The sequence below is a fragment of the Amphibalanus amphitrite genome, unplaced genomic scaffold (assembly GCF_019059575.1).
Source record: "Amphibalanus amphitrite isolate SeventyFive unplaced genomic scaffold, NRLGWU_Aamphi_draft 000027F_arrow, whole genome shotgun sequence".
NCBI classification, from domain to species: domain Eukaryota; kingdom Metazoa; phylum Arthropoda; class Thecostraca; order Balanomorpha; family Balanidae; genus Amphibalanus; species Amphibalanus amphitrite.
This window is the reverse complement of record NW_024881523.1, coordinates 952,902-975,871: the sequence shown is the minus strand read 5'-3', so window position 1 is coordinate 975,871 and position 22,970 is coordinate 952,902. Positions and strand designations below refer to the sequence as shown.

The 22,970-nt window shown below is 46.1% G+C and overlaps 1 protein-coding gene across 3 annotated transcripts in view; it reads right to left on the bottom strand.

Annotated features, from left to right (window-relative positions):
- LOC122364332 (protein DENND6B-like) overlaps positions 1–22,046 on the bottom strand; it is an 86,568-nt gene extending 64,522 nt beyond the window's left edge. Inside the window, exons 1-11 of one of the 3 annotated variants that reach the window (XM_043334619.1) lie at positions 21,971–22,046; positions 14,795–14,961; positions 11,246–11,409; positions 4,010–4,121; positions 3,561–3,752; positions 2,878–3,122; positions 2,228–2,427; positions 1,635–1,742; positions 930–1,102; positions 699–794; positions 379–495 (exon numbers count right to left, since the gene is read on the bottom strand). In XM_043334619.1, the coding sequence (XP_043190554.1) occupies positions 379–495; positions 699–794; positions 930–1,102; positions 1,635–1,742; positions 2,228–2,427; positions 2,878–3,122; positions 3,561–3,752; positions 4,010–4,121; positions 11,246–11,409; positions 14,795–14,932 (1,545 nt within the window). In that variant the 5' untranslated portion in view covers positions 14,933–14,961; positions 21,971–22,046. Of the gene's footprint in view, positions 1–378; positions 496–698; positions 795–929; positions 1,103–1,634; positions 1,743–2,227; positions 2,428–2,877; positions 3,123–3,560; positions 3,753–4,009; positions 4,122–11,245; positions 11,410–12,106; positions 12,166–14,794; positions 14,962–21,970 lie in introns of those variants that run through there. The other 2 variants (XM_043334610.1, XM_043334629.1) reach the window with 2 other exon arrangements.
- Positions 22,047–22,970: the final 924 nt, after the last annotated feature.

Here is a 22,970-nt window from a genome sequence, read left to right as displayed (position 1 = left end):
GTTTTGCACGTGGCACGTGCATAAGGGGTCACCCACATGCATCGGGAATAGTCCAATGCTTGGTAGAAGGAATGAAGCTACCCTACAAAAATTACCCCGTGTAAATCGGTCAAGTGGTTGCTGAGATATAAGCCTCGCAAAAGCGTCCGCACGGCCGGCCGGCCGGCCGGCCGCTCATACTCAGAAATTTCCGTTAATCTAAGGAAAGACTACGCTCGCTTCGCTCGCTCCGTAACCACACATAGTTTCAAACAACCATACTCCATCCAGCCAGTCCTTTTTTACATATCGAAAATTCCAGAACAAAAATAATTGCTGGTGACTCCTAAAATGTCATGAGTGTCAATGGGTAAAATGTCATAAGGTGAAGTAGCTTACGGCGTCACTGAGAGCCTCCAGGTGCAGCGCCCTCAGTTTTCGACTGATATCGTCGTGCCGCTCGTTGAACCAGTGGCTGAAGTTTGCTGAGCGGAAAAACCGTCTGTACAGGCCAACCTGTGAGCGGAGGACGGCTATCAAAATCACGGGCAGATATCGTAAGAGATATTTAGCATAAAATCACAATTACAATTCTACTAGGACAGCCCACACCAATGCGTAGGACATCGTATGGCATTTCACCAATCGCCGGTAGTTCCCGATAAGTGTTTGGATTTTGATAAGCACGCTAGCAAAAGTCGAATGTCAGTCGGACTTACCCAGTCGCCTTTGATGCCAGTGGTGAGCTGCGGGCCCGAGTCCGCCAGTCTCTCACAGAACTGGTCCGGATCGAACGGCCGCATCACGGGAGCCGCCTACCGGGCAGGACGAAAACAACAGTCAGTGGAAAATCTAGGGTGGCACAGCGATGATGACCCACACCCAACGTGGCGTTTTGAGACATCTGAATTATCACTGCTGCTTATCGAGTACTGACGTGTATGACTCACCTTGTAGGGCGATATGCTGCGCTGCAGCGGCATCAGTGTGGCGATGTATCGCTCCAGGGGTAGCACGAAGCTTTGCGTCAGCTCGAGCAGGTAGCGGCGCAGCAGGGCGCTCTGCACCTCCTGCGGTCGCTCCGTCTGCTGGCCGCTCCACAGACGCTTCTCCAGACTCTTGTCTGTCGGCGCGAAATAATCCGATAACGATAGCGAAGAGATGGTGGCACGTTACCTAAATTTGTGAAAATACAAAACCAACTAATATAAAATAGCCGTAGCAAATTGCTAGTTAAAAGGATACGTCTCTGTCCGCTGTGTATACGAGCCCCAATCACAGCCGCAGCAGCACGCGCGCGTGGTGGCTCCCCGGTCCAGACTGCCGCCCGCCCCGGGCCGTGGCGGTGATCTTGGCCGCCGCGCCGGTCGCAGTGGCGCGCTCAGTGGGAGGCGGATCCCAGAGGCGCGCCCAGCAGCGTGCCGGGAGGGGGCGCCACACTTCGGCGGCGCTCGCGCGTAACATTAGCGCAAATAACCCAACACAATCATGACACATGATGACATCACAACGAGCAATCGATTTCGTCACGCGAGCATTTGATGTATCATCCACGTGCGTCGTGCATCAAAGGTTTGATCATTGATGCCTACTATTCTATAAAAAAAACTATAAAAACTATTTTTAAAAAATCCACGCGTAAAAAGAGGACTTACCCTTTTGTAGAAATGGTTTGTACTGGGTGTAGAGGCCGGGCTTTCCGTCTAGCGTCTTCAACGAACCTCCTTTCTTTGTCTTGTTTTTCAACTGACTGCTTGTCATACCTGAAAAGTGAAAAACGAGAGTGTCTATGCATAGCGTCGACAGCGGCTGTATGTCACTCGGCGACTCAGTTAGCAAACAGGTCGCCAGCTCACATACACCCGGCACCTCGGTCAGCACAAAGGGCGTCAGCTATCTGACCGACGACTGTCCTGAGATCTCCGGGCAGCCGGAGAGAACATGACCCGAAGAGTACAAAACTACAAAGTCTGTACCGCCGGGCCGCACCAAGGCTCCTGTTGCATTGACAGCAGATAGCAGCAGCGTCCGTATGCGGTGTCAGATCCCCTACCGGCCATTGTTACAGACATACAGCGCTAATGTAACGAGCTAATGTTTGTGTTCTTTATGAAGGAATATATTTCCATTGATATCATAACTGAAACTGAGGAGCTAGAAGACCTAGCCTGAGAAAGCTACAGGCACTGAAAAATGGTATTGTACTTGTAGGTATTTTCAAAGAGATGCTGTGTCGATTCGGTCTTACGTGCGGCGGGCGGGCTCTCGCCGAGTCGCAGGATATGCGGCCAGTGCTGCAGCGTTTTGGCGAAGAACGGGTTGGTGACCCCCAGGATGACGGGCGGCGGCGCCTGGTTGCTGCCCAGCTGCGTCAGCTCCTTGAAGTCGGTGTCGTGGATGGTGAAGAACGGTCGGTGGTCGCCGCAGTAGCGCAGCGGCCACACCAGGCTGGGGAGCAGCGTCACAGCCCGTCACAGCCCGGCACAGGCGCGAAACGACCAGCCGCCATCGATGGCTCGCTTAGCAGCATGAAACATTTATGTCCCAAAGACGCAAACCAAAAGTGAGTGGAACGACAACTTAAATGAGAAAATGTTTCTCGACCGGGACAGAACAGGTACATTTAATAGCACAATACAATGATGCGGCGAGACATCATGCACGGGTGAACCAGATCAGAAGGGCGGGGCAGCGGGTCTAGGTCGGGGCGGACGCATATCAGGGGCGCCGCCGGGACAGATAACACAAAGAAAAAATAATTATTTTACAACAGCAGACCGGAAGGCAGCATAAGACAAAAACAGCTGTTAAAGGCAGAACAAAATTGTAAGCACGATTTCGATGGCGCAGTGCCCGATTGATCCTCTAAATCTCTCTAATGCGGACGTGCATATTCACCTGGCCAGCGCCTGGACCACGTGGCTGCTGACAGCCGGCGTGGGAGCCATCACCACCAGCGGCTCGGCCGTGATGACCAGCTCCCAGAGCAGCTGCGCGTGCGCCAGCAGCGGCTGCAGCGCCGTGAACAGCTCCGGCTCGGCCACGCTGGCCACCACGGAGCTGCTGGCGGCGGCCGGACGAGAAGGCCGCCGCGGCAGCGGCGCGCACGGCAGTAGCTTGTCCTCCTGAGCCGGCAGCCGCACCTGGACATGGTGCACAGGACGAGCTTTGTCAACCTCGTGGGTGTGCTCTGCTTTACACCAATCAGGTGTGGCTGAATGAATGACCGAGGTGAAGAAAGTCGCAGAGGGTCGGAGTGTATGTCTCGAAGTCTTGTGCTAATTTTGGAAGTCACAATTGTGGTTGATGCGTCTGATTACATCTCTCAATATTTCCTTTCTTGCTTACTATAAATTGCATCATTTACTTTTCCACTGAGGGAAAATATTGTCCAAATCGGCAACTTCCTTGAGGAGTAATGACTTCCAAATTATTCTTCAACACTCGCCTGAAAGCCAAAACGCAACGTAATAAGCAATTTAAATAGCAGAAAACAAATGAATTTTAGAGAAATTAATGACAAGTATAGCCCCATTCCGATGTTGCAGGGCACGTGAGTAGGCCGCTCTCAGCGCACCCACCTGGAAGGTGTGTCCGCGGACGGGCAGTGCCAGCGAGTGGCCCGGCACCGGCTCCGGCCAGCGGTCAATGTCGGCACAGGCCGCCTCCAGCGGCGCCGTCGAGCCGTCGCCGTCAAAGAACTCGGGCGCCACCAGCTCCATCACTTTGGTGAACAGGTTGACGAACGGATACCGCGTCAGCAGCACCACAGACTGAAACAGGTGGTGTGTGAGTCAACGTGTCAGTACCCTGGTTATATGAAAATGTTCATTATGAAAATATTCACAATCAAACGTTGTCATTCATTGGATCTGTTAGCCTGTCCAGCACAAAGACATCTCAATGTCATTGCCGTATCCAAAAATAACACCTTAACGAAGATGTGACATTTTTAATGAGTTAATAACTTTAAAAATTGTTTTTCAAGTCAACATTTTAGAATTCTGTATAGCGCTAGAATGCACCTTACCTTCTGAAAATAGCCGCGACGTAATGAGCGATCCTTCACTTGGCGAAAATATGCAAAACCGTACAAAAACGCACTGTCGATCTGAAGGCTTGGAGGACATTGTGAATTGTACCTGTCAACAAAAATAAGGACGGGGATCACTTACATGACTATACGGCGATTTCATTTCATATTTTTTGAAAGGTACTCTTACCCAAATCTACCAGAACGAACGGCCTTGGAACATGCCAGACAAGCAACAGAGTACAGACTAATCACGAATGATGAATAGGATACAACGAAAATGAAACAAAGACTTGCTGCATGGATTAACAACTACGCAAAAAAAAGAACCGGAATAGAAGAATAACCCAGGACGATGAAGGCACAAGAAGGAGCTTTAAATAACCAACGTGGTCCTTAGGCGGCCTTGTCCTCGTCATCTGCTTAAAGGGACCCTCCCACCTTCAAAAAAGTTAATGAATTGGCATGAAAGTGATGTCGCTCGGTTCAGAAAGAGCAAAAACGAATATCTACCAAATTTCATCGAAAAATATTCACCGGTTTTCAAGATATTAGACTTTTACTTTTGTTTACTTTTTGGGATCTCCGCTGTTCCTAGCGACTTTATTTGAAAGTGCGGCATTTGTTGCGCGCAAAGCAGCATATACCACCGCGTGCTACAAAACAGGGCCTCCTCTAAGGATTTTTCACTGGGTGGGCAGAATTTTCGCTACTCCCCTGCCCAAGGGCGAATCCAGCCACTATTTTGAGGTTCAACCAATTTCAAAACCTGTTACCGCGGGGGGGGGGGCGGGGGTGAGGCGAAATAAGCAGTGCCGTTATTGGAAATAAGATGATAGTTTGCAAAGTTAACTTTTGTCGTATGTTTTATGGTTAGCGATGCTCGAGCGATTCGTTCCAGAGTTACATGTACAGCCCTCCGCAAACTGCGTGGTAGGTAGGTATTCTTATTCGGTATATTGACAATGTACCAGTTTTTGTGACCTTGTGACCTGGCCTCGGGTCACTAGAACCTAAAACTCCAAGGCCAAGTGACAAACAGATGCTCCAAGCCGTGTCTTAACCCTCGCCTGTGTGCGGCGTTTGCCAGCTTCTAATGTGTAGGGGGGGGGGGGTCGGTTGGACCCCCCCTTGCCGTTTGGCCCCTGATCAAGCTAGAGCTTCGCGGAAAAAACGAGCGTGTTGCCCGTGACGAGAGGAAGCCGATGATACCCAATTTTAAGGTCCTAGGTCATTGGTTGACCTTCCAGGTCAGGTCAATGACCCAAAGTCGGGAAAATCGGGACCTATTAGAAAGTCGTAAAGTGTGGCTGCTAAGGGGTTTTTCGGGGTGCTGATCACGAATATCGTGTTAGTTTTGATCACAGATGATGTATTTAAGCATTTAGACCAGGTCGGGTCAGGTCAGGTCAGATCAACCAGTAGGGGTTGTGACGGGTGTTCGTAGTACCTGTCAACCGCCTCTGACAGCTTCGTAACATGTTACGAAGGCACCAAAACTACTTCGTAAATGTTCAAATGGTTGCTAAATTCGAATTCAGCTCCAAAAACTAGCCTAGAAACATGTAAAACTCAAAAAAGTGAACCGAGGTCACCCGAGGTCACAAAAGGTCAATGACCTGACCTGACCTTCAGGTGACCTTGACACCCACCCTAATGCATGGGAGCAACATCAAATCATATGTTTGAACGTTTGAAACCACGAAAAGCTTGCAAACGCGCGGCTAATGCGAGCCGACATACGCGGAATCGCGATTCCGGCCAAACATGGTCTCGGAAAAGAGGTCACAGGTCAAAGGTCATTTAGGTCAGGGTCATGAAATTTCCAGGGTAGGTGTAAAATTGATCAATGCGAGGGTACTGAAAGTTTCATTGCGATCGGCCGCTTTTTACGCGAGTTATTCGCGAAAAACCATGGGGGGTCCATCCGACCCCCCCCCCCCTACACATGCGAGGGTTAAATTTGGTAGCGCTACGTGCTATAGAACTCACGCTATCAACGAAAAACTCTGGCATTCGGTTGCCGCTAAACTACATAGTCCAATTTTCCCCTGACCTTGTACGGGGTTTGTGACCTGGTGACCTGACCTGAAAAGACTAGAGACCTGAAATTTTCAGGACAAGTGCCAAAAGGTTGCCCCAGAGGCCCAGAGGGTATGCTAAATTTGAGCGCCGCCGTTTTTACGTTATTTGTGAAAAACCTTAGGGGGATGCATCAACCCCCCTCACCGGGCGAGGGCTAACTAACATAATACATTGTAGTAAAGGCTACCCGAACCGGTAATGATTCTTGCTTATTTGTTTAGCTCAGCCGTATTTAGAGATTTAGCTGGCTTTGTCCATGAATAACAATATCGGCAGGGGCGTAGCCAAGGGGGAGGGGCCACGGGGGCAATGGCCCCCTCCCTTGAGCGCAAAACGCGCCATGGGGGAGCCCCTCAGGCCCCGGGATATTTTTTTCAAACACTGGATAAAACGTCTTTTGCTCGGAAGAAAATTGATATCGAAGTTTCATTTCTGTGGCCCTCTGATGACCCAATGGGCCCCTGCACTCATCCGATGACCCCCGGTTTCCTGGGGCCCCTGGTCGCCTAGAGGGCCCCGGTCGCTTGGGGGCTAGTCGCCTGGGGGCCTGGTCGCCTGGCCCCTGCCCCCTGGTCGCCTGGAAGAACGCTTGTCACCTGCATTGGCATAGCCAAGGAGGGGGCCAAAGGGACCATGCCCCCCCCCCCCTGGAAGCCAGGGGTCCTTATTCTATAGGGGCCCTGGCTGACACAGTGGGCCCTTGGCGACGCAAAGGCCCCTGCGGCAGATCCTTTGACACAGCTGAGTAGTTATACTTTGGCCAAGAGAGCCCCAATTTTAGAGCCTTGGGGCCCTATTGAAACCAGGGGGCCAGTTGGATGGGATGGGTTCAACTTGGGTCCAACGGTGTGTAAACAGAATCAATGCGTTCCGACTGTTGGTCTGACCCTATATCGGTTTGAGGGAGCTCGGATCGGATCCACTGTCGATCTGAGGGGCCCCTATCGGTTTGAGGAAGCCCTCAAATGCCCTGAACGGGTTCTTAGTTTGTCTGAGAGAGCCCTCCGTCGGCATGACTGGGCCTCTGCAAGTGCAAGGAGGGCTTTTGTCGGTCTTAGTGGCCCTTAGGCGGCTTATATGACCCTCAGACGGCTTACGAGGCTCTCATGCGCTGTAGGGGCCTGTGACGGTCTGAAGAACCCTTATCCGACCTACGGGCCCTCAGATCGCCCTCAAAACCGACTGGCGACTCTATGAAGCTATTCGTGGGCCTATCTAACAGGGCCCATGGACTGCTTACCCCCTCAGTTCTAATATTTTTTTGTTAATAACTATTTTTCTATTTATTTGGGCCCCCTCCAAAAAAAATATTGGATCCAACCAGATGGCTTTTTGGATTTTTAGGGGGTTATTTTGGGCCCCTGTGCGTTTGGCCCCCTCCTTGAGGAAATTCTGACTACGCCCCTGAATATCGGGCAACCAGAAAACTTTTTTTACCTTCAAACAGCCTCCAGTTTGCTTAAGACCAGAAAGGTAGTACCGGACGTCCGGCCGGACCAGAATTTTTGCATTTGCTTCTGCACGGGTGGAGAATTGTGCTGGACTGGGGGTGCTCGAGCTCTCCCAATTCCACGCCGGCTTGGCTTTGGAGCCGCGGCCGGGCGGCGCGGGTCAAGGTCACCGCTAGGCTGCGGCGGATTTGCTGCGCCCGAGCACCCCCAGGTCCCCCAGCTGGTCACAATTCTCCACCTATGTGCTTCTGGGTGGGCAAATCGACGCCACTGGGTGGGCAATTGTGGTGACTGGGTGGGCATTTGCCCACCCAGTGGGTATGTTAGAGGAGGCCCTGCTACAAAACGTTTTAGTCAAACATTTAAACAAACATTTAAAGGGACCCTCCCACCTTAACATTAGTTTTGAGTTGAGATAACCAAGTTTGCGGCCAGGCTCAGAAACCACCATTTATCCTGGTCGCAACCCCCGCAGCTTTATGGTGTTCAAGAAATTTCTTCCCTTTACTTGCAGGGTGGGACCAGCGTGGTCCCTATCTCTTAACCATTACGGGAATCTGATGACGTCATCAGGCTTTCGAACGTCCGTTAAATGTTAGACTAAAACGTTTTGTAGCACGCGGTGGTATATGCTGCTTTGCGCGCAACAAATGCCGCACTTTCAAATAAAGTCGCTAGGAACAGCGGAGATCCCAAAAAGTAAACAAAAGTAAAAGTCTAATATCTTGAAAACCGGTGAATATTTTTCGATGAAATTTGGTAGATATTCGTTTTTGCTCTTTCTGAACCGAGCGACATCACTTTCATGCCAATTCATTAACTTTTTTGAAGGTGGGAGGCAGACATGTGCTTGGATCCGAGAGCTGGATCTATGATCTCAGTGGATCTCTCGACAAAATAGAGGGGTTGGATCTATGATCCGAGTGGATCTCTCGACAAAATTCAGGGGTTGGATCTATGATCTGAATGGATCTCTCGACAAAATTTAGGGGTTGGATCTATGATCTCTGTGGATCCAGCGGGCAAAAATTTGTGGAGGACCTATGATCTGTATGGATCTCACGACAACATGTAGCCAATGAAACCCTTATCCTACATAATTGTACACCTTACAGTGCAATACAATTGAGAATTATCACTTGTGGACATGGTTATTGGTTAAGACCACTTGTGATCATTAGGTATCATCATTAAATTTGAATTTAAATAAACAACATTTGTACTACATTTAAAATAAACCAAGAACATGCATATTGCTACTTTTTGTGACCAATTGTAACTTTTTCATGACAGCACTGATGACAATCTTATCAACAAGCTACAGCCACTTTAATTCAAAGAACAAACAGTACAGACAGATGCAGTGGCAGCAGGGCACTGCAGATTTTCATTTTGGTCCCATTCTTTCTGCAACGCCAGTAGGGCTAATGCTAAAATGCCAAAATCTATGGGGGGCACTGTACCCTGGTGCCCCCCCCCCCCCTGTTCTGCCGCCTATGGACAGATGTTAAGAAATCAAACCTGGAAGCCAAATAGGTCAGTTTTGTTAAAAATAATCCAGCAGTCCACTTCTGCCAGGTATGAAATCCCAATCCAGAATGTTCATATGAGCTATTAGTATGTGCAACACAATTTCGATTTAGTAAGAATAGCAACCAACCTCTAATACTTTCCTAATAAAATTACAAGTTCAAAAATGGCATCAACTTGTTCAGATTACCTACTTTTGGCCACTTTTGGCGTCGTGCCACGTGTGGTGCCATCTGTGCTTTTGTTATGAGAGAGCCTCCCAAAAAAAAGACAAACGAAATTCACAGCTCACGTTTTGGTAATATGGTTTTATTACGTCATTATCGTTTGACCAATGAAAAATCTTAATTTGACCCAGGCCGTAATGATTCCAAAAGATTCCCCGTAATAGGCCCTTTAAACTAATGACGTAAGATATTGTTATTCTTTTAAAAAGTGAATAAAATAAAGATGCAAGGCGCACACCGCTCAGGGCCATATAATACCGTTTCAGCTTACGTTTACGTCATTAAATTCAACGCTACAAAGATGATATTCACAAACAATCGTATCGTAAAATTATGTGAGGCAGAAAAAAAGAACATTCTTTAAAAAAAAGCTCCAGACTTTTGAATTCCCAGTTTGATTTTTTACTTATTTTCATTATACTCGAAGGTAGAACGCCTAGCTCATTTGTAATTTGAAATGACGTCACGATTTCAATTTAGATATTGAATAATAATTTTACAGTAAATATCCAAGGCCATTACTTATGGATATTTCGCTTCCCATCGCTTCCGCAGGCTGTTGAATATTTTTATACTTTTGTTTATATCTCAGTTTATTTTATCAAATATTTCTTTCAATAGATCAAGATTGAAATACCTTTACCTAACCAAGCTACATGTGTCAGTATCATCTTTCATTGTTTATCAATCAATTGTGGTAGCTGGAAACTGGAAAGCCTGATGGTTGTCTAATGCAAGATCAATGAGATTGTCTTATCAATATCATTATGTAGATTCTAACATGAATTGTGATGTGGTAGGTACCTAGTTATGTATTGTTCATTAGTCATTACTTTGACTTACCTCTATGTTAATTGTTAATGCAAACTTTTCTGTTGGTATGTGAACTGTGAACAATCTTCATGTCACTCAATTCTCTCAAGTTGTGACCGTCATGAGCCTTCTTTATTTAATATTATGTATAATGTAACTGGATGCCTTTACTAATATGGTCTTTGTATAAGATTGTTTGTTTCTAACCATACTTTGGTATTCATAACTTCTTATGAAAGAAAGTTGTTAACATTTTGGGCACCTATGAGCTATGATCCCAATGGATCTCACGACAAAATTGGGGAGCCAGATCTATGATCCGAGTGGATCTAGCGACAAAATTGAAGGGTCAGATCTATGATCCTAGTAGATCTCTCGACAAAATTGAGGGGTTGGATCTATGATCTGAATGGATCTCGGATCGGGATCCATGGGATCGGATCTCAGATCCATTTTTCCGGATCCAAGCACATGTCTGGTGGGAGGGTCCCTTTAACGGACGTTCGAAAGCCTGATGACGTCATCAGACTCCCGTAATGGTTAAGAGATAGGGACCACGCTGGTCCCACCCTGCAAGTAAAGGGAAGAAATTTCTTGAACACCATAAAGCTGCGGGGGTTGCGACCAGGATAAATGGTGGTTTCTGAGCCTGGCCGCAAACTTGGCTATCTCAACTCAAAACTAATATTAAGGTGGGAGGGTCCCTTTAAACATTTTAATAGGGATTTAGCACGTGATCCGCGCGCCGCGTGCGCCAGATGCTGGAACCCTCAACTCGACGACAGCCGATCTGCAGCCGATCAGGTGCCTCACGTGTGAATGTCGCTAGATGGCGAGAATGTGATGAACCCGCTCTTAACAAAGGCATATTCGTCCTGGCTGGCTTGCAAAAAAGCAACTCCAGTATCCAGTAAATAAGGAAACGCATGCATCATTCGGGAATAGCGTGACATGATTTCTTTGTCAGAATGCCTACACAAATATTTGGTGCCTTCATAAAAACACAAAATTTGCATGCGCTTGTGACAATAAAGTACATGAAAGTCATCGTCGGGTAATGTCGTCACTGCATTAATTACTTCACTCCTCTATTAAAGTTTGGCCGGCATTCACAGCACGACACTTACCTCAGCTGAACGTCCGAGAGCCGGGTGGCCTCCTCGGCGGAGCGCATCATCCGGAAGAAGAACGGCGTGTCGCCCATGCAGCCCGAGTTGGAGTCGGGGAAGGCCAGGTAGCAGACACTGCTCCTCTCCTGGTCGCCCAAGCGGCTGGCGCTCGGCAGCACCAACTGAACGCACAGACACAGAGTGGCGTCACTGATAATGGTTGGAGTTTAAGAACAAAATGACAGTCATCTGTGGGAATAGCATGATAACGATGACTCAAATGGACAAATAGTAAGTGTCAAGCAGCAACTACATTAATAGCAGCTCGATTTTAATAATTGACACAGATAATGTATGCCTTTGAAGGTGCAATGAACTTACATCACATTTCCTTCGAAAATAATGTCTATCATAGACAACCATTTCATAGTCATCCCTATACGGTGCATTTTCCGTTCAGACATAGCCGAAACGATTCAGTCGTTTCAAAAGGACCCAATGCCAATTTATACAACTTGTAAAAGGCTCTTTAAATTCATTGAAGAACTTTCACGGTTAAATATTACCGGGATAGTAGGCTAAGCGCGTGCCATCCCTGAATCGGTTGGACAATGACCGGGGATACATGACCAGAGTAAATACGAAGGATCACAGTGCTGAGTCACGGATCACATAACGGATCACATTAGGTGATCCGTGGCTGAGCTAATAGGAAAATCCGTTCCTGATACGCGGATACGCTGATACGCGTATCCTGATGATACGCGTATACATGATACGCTGATACGCGTTTCATGTATTCGGGGCCACTGTCCAGCAACTGTCACATTCACGGCACTACACCGGCACAGCGACCACACACCACCGTCTCAGAGTCACCTCATGGCCAGCGCCTCCGAGTCCGCTCACAACTGGCCTCGATCACAGGGCGAGACTGGGACCGGAGTCGGGCGCGGCCCGCGGCGGAGCGGGCGGCAGGGCGCCGACCGGTGCCCCTCCCCTTACACCCCTCCCCCCCCCCGACATCCCAGCGTATCATATTCCTCGGCTGGTCGGCGTCGGCCGCTGGGGAGGGTTACATGGCACGAGGTTGCACGGCACTTGACGGCACAGTGGCGGATCCAGGGGGGGCAAAATGGGCATTTGCCCCCCCCCCCCAAACGGCATGATTTTAACATTACGCCTATGGGCGATGCATGGAAAGAATCGATAAATTTTTATGGTTTGCCCCCCCCCCCCCCAAACCTCTGAGCTGGATCCGCCTCTGTGACGGCAGACGGGCACTCCCCTCCCCCAGATTTCCTCTGCGGCGGATCCTGATTTTTCCTTCCCCGGACCGCCGTGTATGGCCTACCTTTTGCTCCATGTTTTCTGCACATTTGAACTTTTCAAACTTACCCCGCGTTCGATGTCTCTCGGACGACGAAGATTCTACGTCGTCTGGCCAATCCCGTTCAAGGTCAACGGGGGCTCGGCTGTGGTTGTGGAACGTGATTGGCCGGACGGCGTAGAATCTTCGCCGTCCGAGAGACATCGAACGCGGGGTTAGTTCATTTCACTCTCGCCCGTATTGGTGTTCTGCCAGCCTCCTCTAACTTATGGGGATGGAAGGGTCCGTTGGACCGTAATGAGCGATCCTTCACTTGTCGCCCCCCCCCCCCCTTGCTGTTTGGCCCCAGATCGAGCAAGAGCTTCGCGGAAAAAAAAAACGATCGTGTTGCCCGTGATCAGAGGAAGCCGGTGATACCCAATTTTAAGGTCCTAGGTCATTGGTTGACCTTCCAGGTCAGGTCAATGAACCAAAAGTCTGGGAAATCGGGACCTGTTAGAACATCGTAAAGTGAGGCTGCTTGAGGGGTTTTCGGGGTGCTGATCACGAATTTCATGTTAGTTTTGATCAGAGATGATGTCTTCATGCATTTAGGCCAGGTTGGGTTAGGTCAGGTCAGGTCAACCAGTGGGCGTCCTGCAGGGCATTCATAGTACCTACGTGTCAACCGCTACCGACAGCTTCGTAACACCTTACAGAGGCACCAAAACTACTTTTTAAATGTTCAAATGGTTGTTCAATTCAAATCAGCTCCAAAACTAGCCTAGAAACATGTAAAACTCGAAAAAGTGGGCCGAGGTCATCAAAGGTCAATGATCTGACCTGACCTTCAGGTGACCTTGATAGTTGATACTATTTTTGATAGTTGACACTTTTTTATAGTTGATACGATACGTACCATAATGCATAGGACCAACATCATATCACATGTTTGAACGCTTGAAACCGAAAGACTGCAAACGCGCCGCTAATGCGAGCCGACATACCTACGCCGAAACGCGATCCCGGCCAAACATGGTCGAAATAGGTCACAAGTCAAAAGTCATATAGGTCAGGGTCATTAAATTTTCAAGGTATGTGTAAAATTGATTGACTTGAGGGTACTGAAAGTTTCGTCACGATCGGCCAGTTTTTAAGCGTTATTCGCGAAAAACCGAGGGAGGCCCGTTCGACCCCGTTTGGTCCGTTCGTTGAATATTTCTCAAATATTGTGCCCGAAAACAAACAAAACACTTGCGATCACTGATCAGCGATGTAATGTCAAGTGAGGTCATGAAAAAATGAGCAGTGCTCCAACGTTAAGGCGAGCGTGAAAATTCAAAATACATGACATCCTTACATCTTTTCCCTGTTCAAAATGGTTATTCCTGAACTGGCGACCAAGTTTCGGACGGGGTGATTTTTCCAAAACATCGTGTAACATTATATGTCTGCAGTTTGTTTCTCCGACGCCACCGTAAATTCTGAGAGGTTTTGAGCGCTCATCGGAAACATATCACAACCTTCGCCTGACTTATTTGATCGGTGTCCTTGAGGATGGCGTTACACAGGCCATTGTACGTGGTTTTGTCGAGTGTTTCAGTTCAAATGAAAATTCGCCACATGTCTCCTAACATTTCTGTTAATGTCAAGCATGTACAATTTTTGGCGCCTTATCACAGCGCTGTTTTTGAAGAAGTGCCGAGAGCATGGCTCCTTCACATTGCTAACCAAGTGAGCCAGCCTTTACGGGACCTTAGTCAAGTGGTGTTTCCATTTTCTGTCGCGTAGCGGCGCTGGTAGCACCAATTCCTGATAGCTGTTGGAAGTTCGCTCTCGGCTCTGTTTGGAACTGTGCGTAGCGCTGTCAAAGTGCAGGTAGCTAATACCAGAATGAAAATCCGAACAGCTATCTGCCAGCAATTGCCAGATGGAGGCACAGACCCACAAAATACGCACTTGAGGGTGAAAACACCATAATTTAGCTTCAAGAGAAGCCATCGGCCATCGCCAGCCATCGCCAGCATGACATACTCACAACACAAACTCAGGGACTATTAGCTACCCAAGAACCCAAACTCAAACATCAGCATATAAGTTTGCACAGTTCAAACAGTCTCAACAATCAGCTCCCATCCCAACAGAGTACCATTGTCATTCACAGGAAAGCAAAAAAAAAAAAAAAAGAGTAGCTACTCCAATTCTCTGTGCACTTGAGTCAACACCTGTCAGATCAGATGCTTGTGTGAAACACTCACCTCCATGGCTTGTCCTAGCTCCAAGTCAAATGTGACAACGCAGATGGCATGCACCCAGTTGTCAAAGGTGTCCCATGGCAACATTTTGCCCATATCTGGACAGCTGGCAGACACTGACACTCGTCTTACTTCATCCATGGTCACAAGTTGTTTTTCATTCAATTGGGCTGTAATGCAAAATACACATTAATATTGGTGTATGTACACCGTACCTATCATGCTTAACAACATACAACATACTTTTTTAAAGTGACCATCCCTATTCCCACCTTAACACGCGCAGTGCAGGGGGGTTGTTTTCAACCCCCCCCCCCTCTGGTTTTTCGCTGTAACTCAAAAACCAGTGAAGCTACGACTTTGAAACTTTGTATAGATGTTCATCAAACAATTTTACATCACCTCTGAAAAAAATAGTGTTAGGTCATGCAAGGTCAGGTCACCAGGTCACGATAAGTGACCTCACCTCAAAAAAGTTTGACGCTGTGCTACATCCACACCATTTGACTGAATGCTATGAAACTTTCAGAAACATATTAGGAGACCATAAGGAACATTTTGTACATTTCGAAATTTTTATTTCTGTGACCTTAGGTCAGGTCACTTTTTGGGGCCTGGCAATTGGCATGCAATTTCGGACATAACTCGAGGAGTATGGGACATAGAAACGTCATTCTTTCACCATCCCGCTTATTTTATCAAGACGCGTCGATCAAGATGCAACTTGACCTAGTTTGGTCAATGTTTGACCTAACATGACCTCGATCTCAGGTCACCTGAGGACTGAGGTCACCAACGGTTTTTCTTCAATAACTTTTAATTGAATAGAGATAGAGACTCCGTTCGACGTTTATCATGTTTGTCTCGTCAAAACGGATCGAATGATATGCTACATGACCTATTTCGGTCAGGTCATGACCTCGACCTGAGGTCAACTTTTGAACTTGACCTTTCGAGGTCATATTATACACCATCTGATGCGCCTTGACGAGCTAAGAACGATGGTGTGTGAATTATTTCTCTATCTCTTTGGGAAGAAAGGGTATTGCAGAAAAAGCATTTCCGGAAAATTTGCAATATTGATCTGACATTACATGACCTCTATAGGCTGAACCGTTGACCTTAGGTCAAATCTGAGGACAGCTTAGCAAAAGAGCGTTTCAACAGCTATCGAATGCTTTTTTCGCAACTTTCTAGCTCATCTAGTTCCCGAAATAAAGCGGGAAATATGGAGGGATGTCGATTGTCGAGATCGATAAAAATCGCAGCATTTTGAGTTTGGTTACCTCTGCTGACCTCGTTTTTGACCTGACCCAAAAATGATCTTAGTATTTCTTGTAGATCTTATCTCAACCTATCCAACGCCGTTTACCGCTTGTCGCTACGTTGCGCCGTTTTCGAGATCTCAGGGGGTGTTGTTTTCACCCCCCCCCCCCTGCAGTTCGTGTTCGGCTCAGACCCGCTGCAGTGCGCGTTTAACATTAGTTTTGAGTTGAGATAGCCAAATTGGGGTCCCTGGCTTGCAATTACCGGTTTGGGCACTCACAACATCGAGAAATGTCTTAAATCGAAAGTAATTAATTTCAAAGTTGCAGCACTTTGGATTCAGAAGGGCTACTGCATTTCAATGCCCCTCTGAATTTGTGACGGCAGTGCAAATCTAATGATTTTTAAGTCACATGCTAAAACCTTTGGTAAAACGTAATGGTATTGCTGTTTTGCGCGCAACATCTGCCGCACTTTTAGGATGTCAAATTATTGCTTCCAAATGACGTCACAGGAACAGCAGAGGTCCTTAAAAGTAAACAAAAGTTAAAGCGTAATATCTTGAAAACCAGTGAATATTTTTCGGTGAAATTTGGAAGATATTTGTTTTTTGCTCTTTCTGAACCGAGTGACATCACTTTTATGCCAATTCGTTGGCTTTTTGAAGGTGAGAGGGTCCCTTTAAACTATATTTGATGCACGACCCGAGCTTTTTGTCGCTGGTAGCACACCCATGCTGGGTTAGTACACTATATACCTACATTACACAGCAGTGATACGAAGCGCTCCCGGCACCCGCCAAGCGGGACGGTAACCGGACAAAAGATCGTAAAGCAGAAGATCGTATGGCAGAAGATCGTAGGCAGCTGATCGTATGCAAAATATCGTAATGGATAAAGATCGTACGACATAATGCTCGTATGGACAAAAGATCGTATTCGCTAAAGATCGTCAAGGAAAATGATCGTATGCCAAAAAGTCGTAATGGATAAAGATCGTACGACATAATGATCGTATGGACAAAAGATCGTATTCGCTAAAGATCGTCAAGGAAAATGATCGTATGCCAAAAAGTCGTAATGGATAAAGATCGTACGACATAATGATCGTATGGACAAAAGATCGTATTCGCTAAAGATCGTCAAGGAAAATGATCGTACGCCAAATGATCTTATGAGATAAAGATCGTACAGTCAAAATATGGTATTCATATGGTGCAGCCCAACTCCAGCGCTTACAAAGCTTATCAATTTCTGTGTTCGCGTAGTAAGTGGCCGTCGTAAGCTCGACCATACATTGATGTTATTTCAGAGCTTAGATGGCTCAATGACACCTAAAAGCAACGCGTTGTATATGTGCCGAATAAATGGATGTATGTGCTGCCGTTTTCATGTACCTATTTGAAGTGAATACAACTAAACCCATGTTCCCCCCCCCCCCCCCCCCCCACCGCCTGGAAGGTTAAAATGTTGCTTAAGCGGCTGAAGTAAACGGCGTTAAAAATACTTTTTCCTTCGCACTGTTACATTTTCATATTGAATCGTCATCGCTTTACGAGTCATCAACAGATGTTTATCGCGTTATCACTATCGAAGTCGCAATTCTCCTAGTTATAGGATCCTAGTTTCAATCCAATCCTAGTTATAGGAGTCATTGTTATCGAAGGCCGGTTAAAGATGTCAATTGTCCATCATTGGTTCGAAATCGCCCCAGTAATTACCGAGTTACTGAAATGGGAACAAATTTGGCACCTCTTCTTTTTGTATTTTGCACGTGCATTGGGGGTCACTCACATAGATCAAGGGTATCCGACCTTTGGTAGAAGGGATGCAGCTACCCTATAAAAATTACCGCAAGGCAATCGCTCAAGCCGCTGCTGAGATATGGGCCTCTCAAAATCATTACTTTTGCAAAACTGCTTGAACACCCTCGACTTCTCGACGGCCACTGAGATGTATCAAAAGTAGTCAATTACGGGGAAGAAGGGATGGGACTACCCAGTAAAAAAGACCGCAGGCCAATCGGTTCAGCGGTTGCTGAGATATAAGCATCTCAAAAGCGTTACAGGCCGGGCCGCTCATACTGAGATTTTCCCGTTATAACCGAACGTTTGTTGTCAATAGTTAAAACACTATTCTTTAGAATTGTGTTTTTCTATTGAAAAACAAATCTGAGTTCCCTGACAATTTGGCAAAAGCTGCCTGATATTCAAAAGACTTCGCTTCGCTCGCTGCGCTCGCTCGCTCGTAACAACACTATTCTATGTACCTATACGATTATTTACTTTACGAACGTAACGTTGCGATCTTTTGTCGACAGGGTTGTGCTCGACTCAAAAAAAATTGCCGACTCGACTCATCATTCAACTTCAGAATCCCCTGACTCAACTCTGACTCAAACAAGGAGCTTATTTTTTCCCTTGACTCGACTCATGACTCAAGCGGCTCAATGAAAATATGAGTTGACTCAAACTTTACTCAAATTTTTTGTTGAGTCAAGTGTGTTGACTCAAAATTGACTCAGATAAAAAAGTTGTTGAGCGGGGGGGGGGGTGAAAAAATTCGGCAGCAGGGCCAGGCCTAAGTTGTTAAGCGGGGGGAGAATGAAAAACTTATACTATATATTGTTTCTAGAAAGTGGAGTCAGCTGACTCATGTTCCTTAATGTTTTTGACTCAACTCAATGTCAAAAGTTATTTTACTGACTCAACTCTGACTCAACTCAACACCTTAATATTTTTGTCCGACTCAACTCTGACTCAACTCAACAGCTCGACATTTTATCCGACTCGACTCAATTCTGACTCATTTGAGTCAGAGTTGAGTCAAATTTCTGACTCGACTCATGAGTCAAGCACAACCCTGTTTGTCGAACGATCTTTTACATCATACGATCTTTATCTTACGATCATTTTCCTACGATCTTTTTTTTTGCACGATCCATTGCTTAACGATCTTCTGCTTACGATCCTTGGTCGTACGATCTTTTGCGACATACGATATTTATCTTACGATCATTTTCCTACTATCTTTTTCATACGATCAATTGCTTTACGATCTTTTGCTTACGATCTTTTTGTCGTACGATCTTTTACAACATACGATCTTTATCTTACGATCATTTTCGTACGATCTTTTGCATACGATCAATTGCTTTACGATCTTTTGCTTACGATCTTTTTACCGTACGATCTTTTACAACATACGATCTTTATCTTACGATCATTTTCGTACGATCTTTTTCCATACGATCTTTTGTCTTACGATCTTTTGTCACGTAATCAATGTATGTACGGCTCTCGCGAGATTAAGCGGTAGGTTTAGCACTTTTACATTTCCAGTTATATCTCAGAAACTAATCGATCTGCGATTAAGCCATTTTACACGATCATGGCCAGCTTGTGAACCAACAAGTCGATCGCATCTTCAACACTTAAAAGCTTAAGACGACGAAGATATAGCCTGAAGTACACTAAATTTTATAGGTGCAAAACCTACTGTTAGAACCCGCGAGACTTGTACACTCGGGGGCAGATTGATGTTCCACCACTCCCCACCCATCGGGCTCCCATGGCTCAGCACTGGCCGCTGCTAGTGTTGCCTGCCCTCAGCACTGCTCAGCACTGCCTGCCAGTGCCAGTGCTGCCAGTGCTGCCACTGGCAGCAGCCAGTGCTGAGCCATGGGAGCCCGATGGGTAGGGAGTGGTGGAACATCAATCTGCCCCCGAGTGTACCTGCGGCCGGGGACGCTGGCTGGCACAGCGGTAATCCCCACGACCGAGCAAACACTCCCCAATTACTGTCATCTCCTGGGTAGGAGCCGGCCGAGGAAAATGCTATCAGGGCCCCGTTGTGCTACAGCGCGCTACGCGTAGCCAGGTATATTGGGTTTCCATGCAAACATCAACAAACTCGAACGCTTGCAACGCTGAAGCGTTGCAGCAAATTCGTTGCAAACGCCGCACCAGTACTGTAGCCAACTGTAGTTGCATGCCAAGAAGCAGGGCCCAGAGGTCAGCTTTGATCCAAGGACCTCCCACACCAAATGCCAATGCACTTGCCAGCTGCACCACAAGGGTTGTCCACATAATACACTTCTGACAGGTTCAGTGAAATGGTACCTATACCAATATACAGCAAAAATATAAGACAAAGATAGACAGCTAAGCTAATTTGAATTGAACAGGCTGCTTTTAAGTACCTATTCAAACTTACCTAATTCATAGCATGTAATTTACTGCACAAGTTAGAAATCTTTACAGGCTTAACTCAAAATAATGTAGGGTGAATTAGCATTTAGACCATGGATGAAGTATTCCATTCATATAGAGACCATCTGTATTCATTTCATGATAGCAAAATGCAATTGGCACACTTCAGCCCCTTCATCATACAATTTTAGAACAGGAATAAATACAGCTGTCACTAACATAAAAATGATGACCATCAAAATGTGTAGACTGCAGTCAATGTTGTTACCAAGCCTTGAATCTTTTGTCATTGTTTTAAAGAAATGACATTCCCAATCCCTCATGGAATAAACCATATAAATGAAATCGCTGGATGAAGCAGATGGAATAAAGGTCAATGAGAAATTTAATTCTGTACTGACTTGTTGCCATTGGCAAATCTAGTGACAATATATTAATCTTTATGAGATTAAACAATTAAATTGTCATTAAATTGTAAATTAAAAGTTATAAACAAAAATTACATTCATCATTTAGCATGACAAATTAACTTGTTTAAAAAATGTTTGTAAGTAATCAAAAGAAAATTGTGATATTGTATAGGGCCAACACAAAAAGGTCAGCTTAAAGGGACTATCCCACCTTTAACATGGGGTTTGAGTTGAGATAGCCAAGTTTGCGGCGAGGTTCAGAAACCACTATCTATCTAGGTTGCAACCCCCGCGGCCTCTTGGTGTTGAAGAAATTTGTTCCCTTCATTTGAAAATGGGCCTTGTACAAGGCCCTATCTTCAACATGGAGCGACCGTTAGTGTGACGTCACCTCGTTAAGTCATTCTGATTTAAATGGGTTTGTTCGTTGAAAAATCGCTTAAAACTTGGTCTGAACTTTGTTGTGGTGCCTACAGAGTAAAAAGAATCAGCTTTATGACAGTAATGCGGCCTGGGGAAGGAGGTAATTTTGGGCTGTGACGTCACATTTTTGAAAGTTTGTGTTTGGAATATGGGAAGCCTAAGATGTTTAATGAAAAATAAATGCCAGAACCGTGTTCCTGGTCATCCAATCTATAAAGTCGGGCACAATTTAACTGGTTTTAACAACATTTTAGAAGGTGGGATAGTCCCTTTAACAGTAACCAGGGGCTCAATCCAAAACTGGGATGACGGTGAAACAGGGCACCTGGGGCACTTTGATCAAGGCTCTTGAAATTCACTCACACAAACCACGTGACAATCACTGTGTAGAAGCCATTACGAGGGGGAGAACTTCTCAATAGACAGGTGACCTAATATGCCCTCCGGCGCCCTGTTTTCGCTGGTGTCACCAAACTGCTGCCACGTCCGGCCACCCTCTATGAGTCTATTTTCACGAATCCTTCCATTCCAAATCAAAATGCTCGGACTTTATTTTAATTGGCATTTGGCAATGTTACAAATCTATCAAAACTATTGCATGCACTATTTGCCTTGCTTAGGTAACAAATAATTAATCAATGATCACAGATATCTAGAAAAATGGGAAGCTGATAGTCGATACTAAAGAAATCAAAACAGTGTTCCCAAGTTAATCGCTTTTTGTTTTGGACCTCAACCTCGGGAGCCTGAGCTGAGCCGGAACTGATGTTCAGGAAAGTATTGCGATTTTATTGCTTTGATTGCAATCAAGTTTCTTTATGAACATTATCTCTAAATACCAATGCAAATAAACAAACTATAAATACCCACCAACAAATCAAAATTGCATAAATATTACCCAACTGACTAACCACTTCTACCCACTTTGACTTCATTTTCCAATTTTGATTTCGAAATCGAGCGACATAAATGGCGCAACTGATTGCTTCCAAATTGGCCGTGCTAAAAACCTTCATCAGGGAAATTTCTTATATCAAATAACATTGCAAAAGTAAAGTAATCTTGATTGCATTTACCAGGGCGCTAGTGGCCGTTACAACATGGAACCTATTTAGGTATTATTTAGGTTACAGGGGTTACAGTATCGTCCAACGAATTCCATAATATTCTTTATACGGAGTTCAATGCACAGATTGGGGAAATTAACATCGCTTGAGTCGCTGGACCTCTCTCTCCGCTTTCTTTATAACGAGCGAGCCAGCGAAGTGAGCGATGCAAAGTCAACGGAAAAAAATCTCAAGCATCCGTCTTCGTCATCCTCCGCAGGGCAGCGGAGTCGATGGATTTTTGGATAACACCGACTCCGACTCCGAATCCGACTCCAGCTCCGACTCCGGACGTTTTTTTTTTAAATCCTTATCATGATAATAAAGTTCATAGTGGAGATGCTTTATTTTGCCTGAAACGCCCCCTTTGCGCGTTCCGATGCCTTGCATTACAAACATGCTTTATAAATAACATGCAGAATTAAAACGCAGGTTCTGACGATTTCGCCGTCATCTGCTTCTTTCGCTAAAAACGTTCGTCTTAAACAGGACTATGGCCTTTCTTTCGACAAAATCTAATTTCGAAAGGTCATCGAGCATATTCGTCACAAACACGTACAGGGCATGACGTTGAGCCATGCAGCGTTAACTCCGACTCCGGTGTCGGAGTCGGTAAGATGTTAGCGACTCCGACTCCGACTCCGACACCGGGCAGAACTGTCGACTCCGACTAACTCCGACCCCGACTCCACAGTCCTGATCCTCAGGACAATTAACCCATCCGCATCCCCTTCATGCTCCATTTCCGGACAGGCGGTCACCTG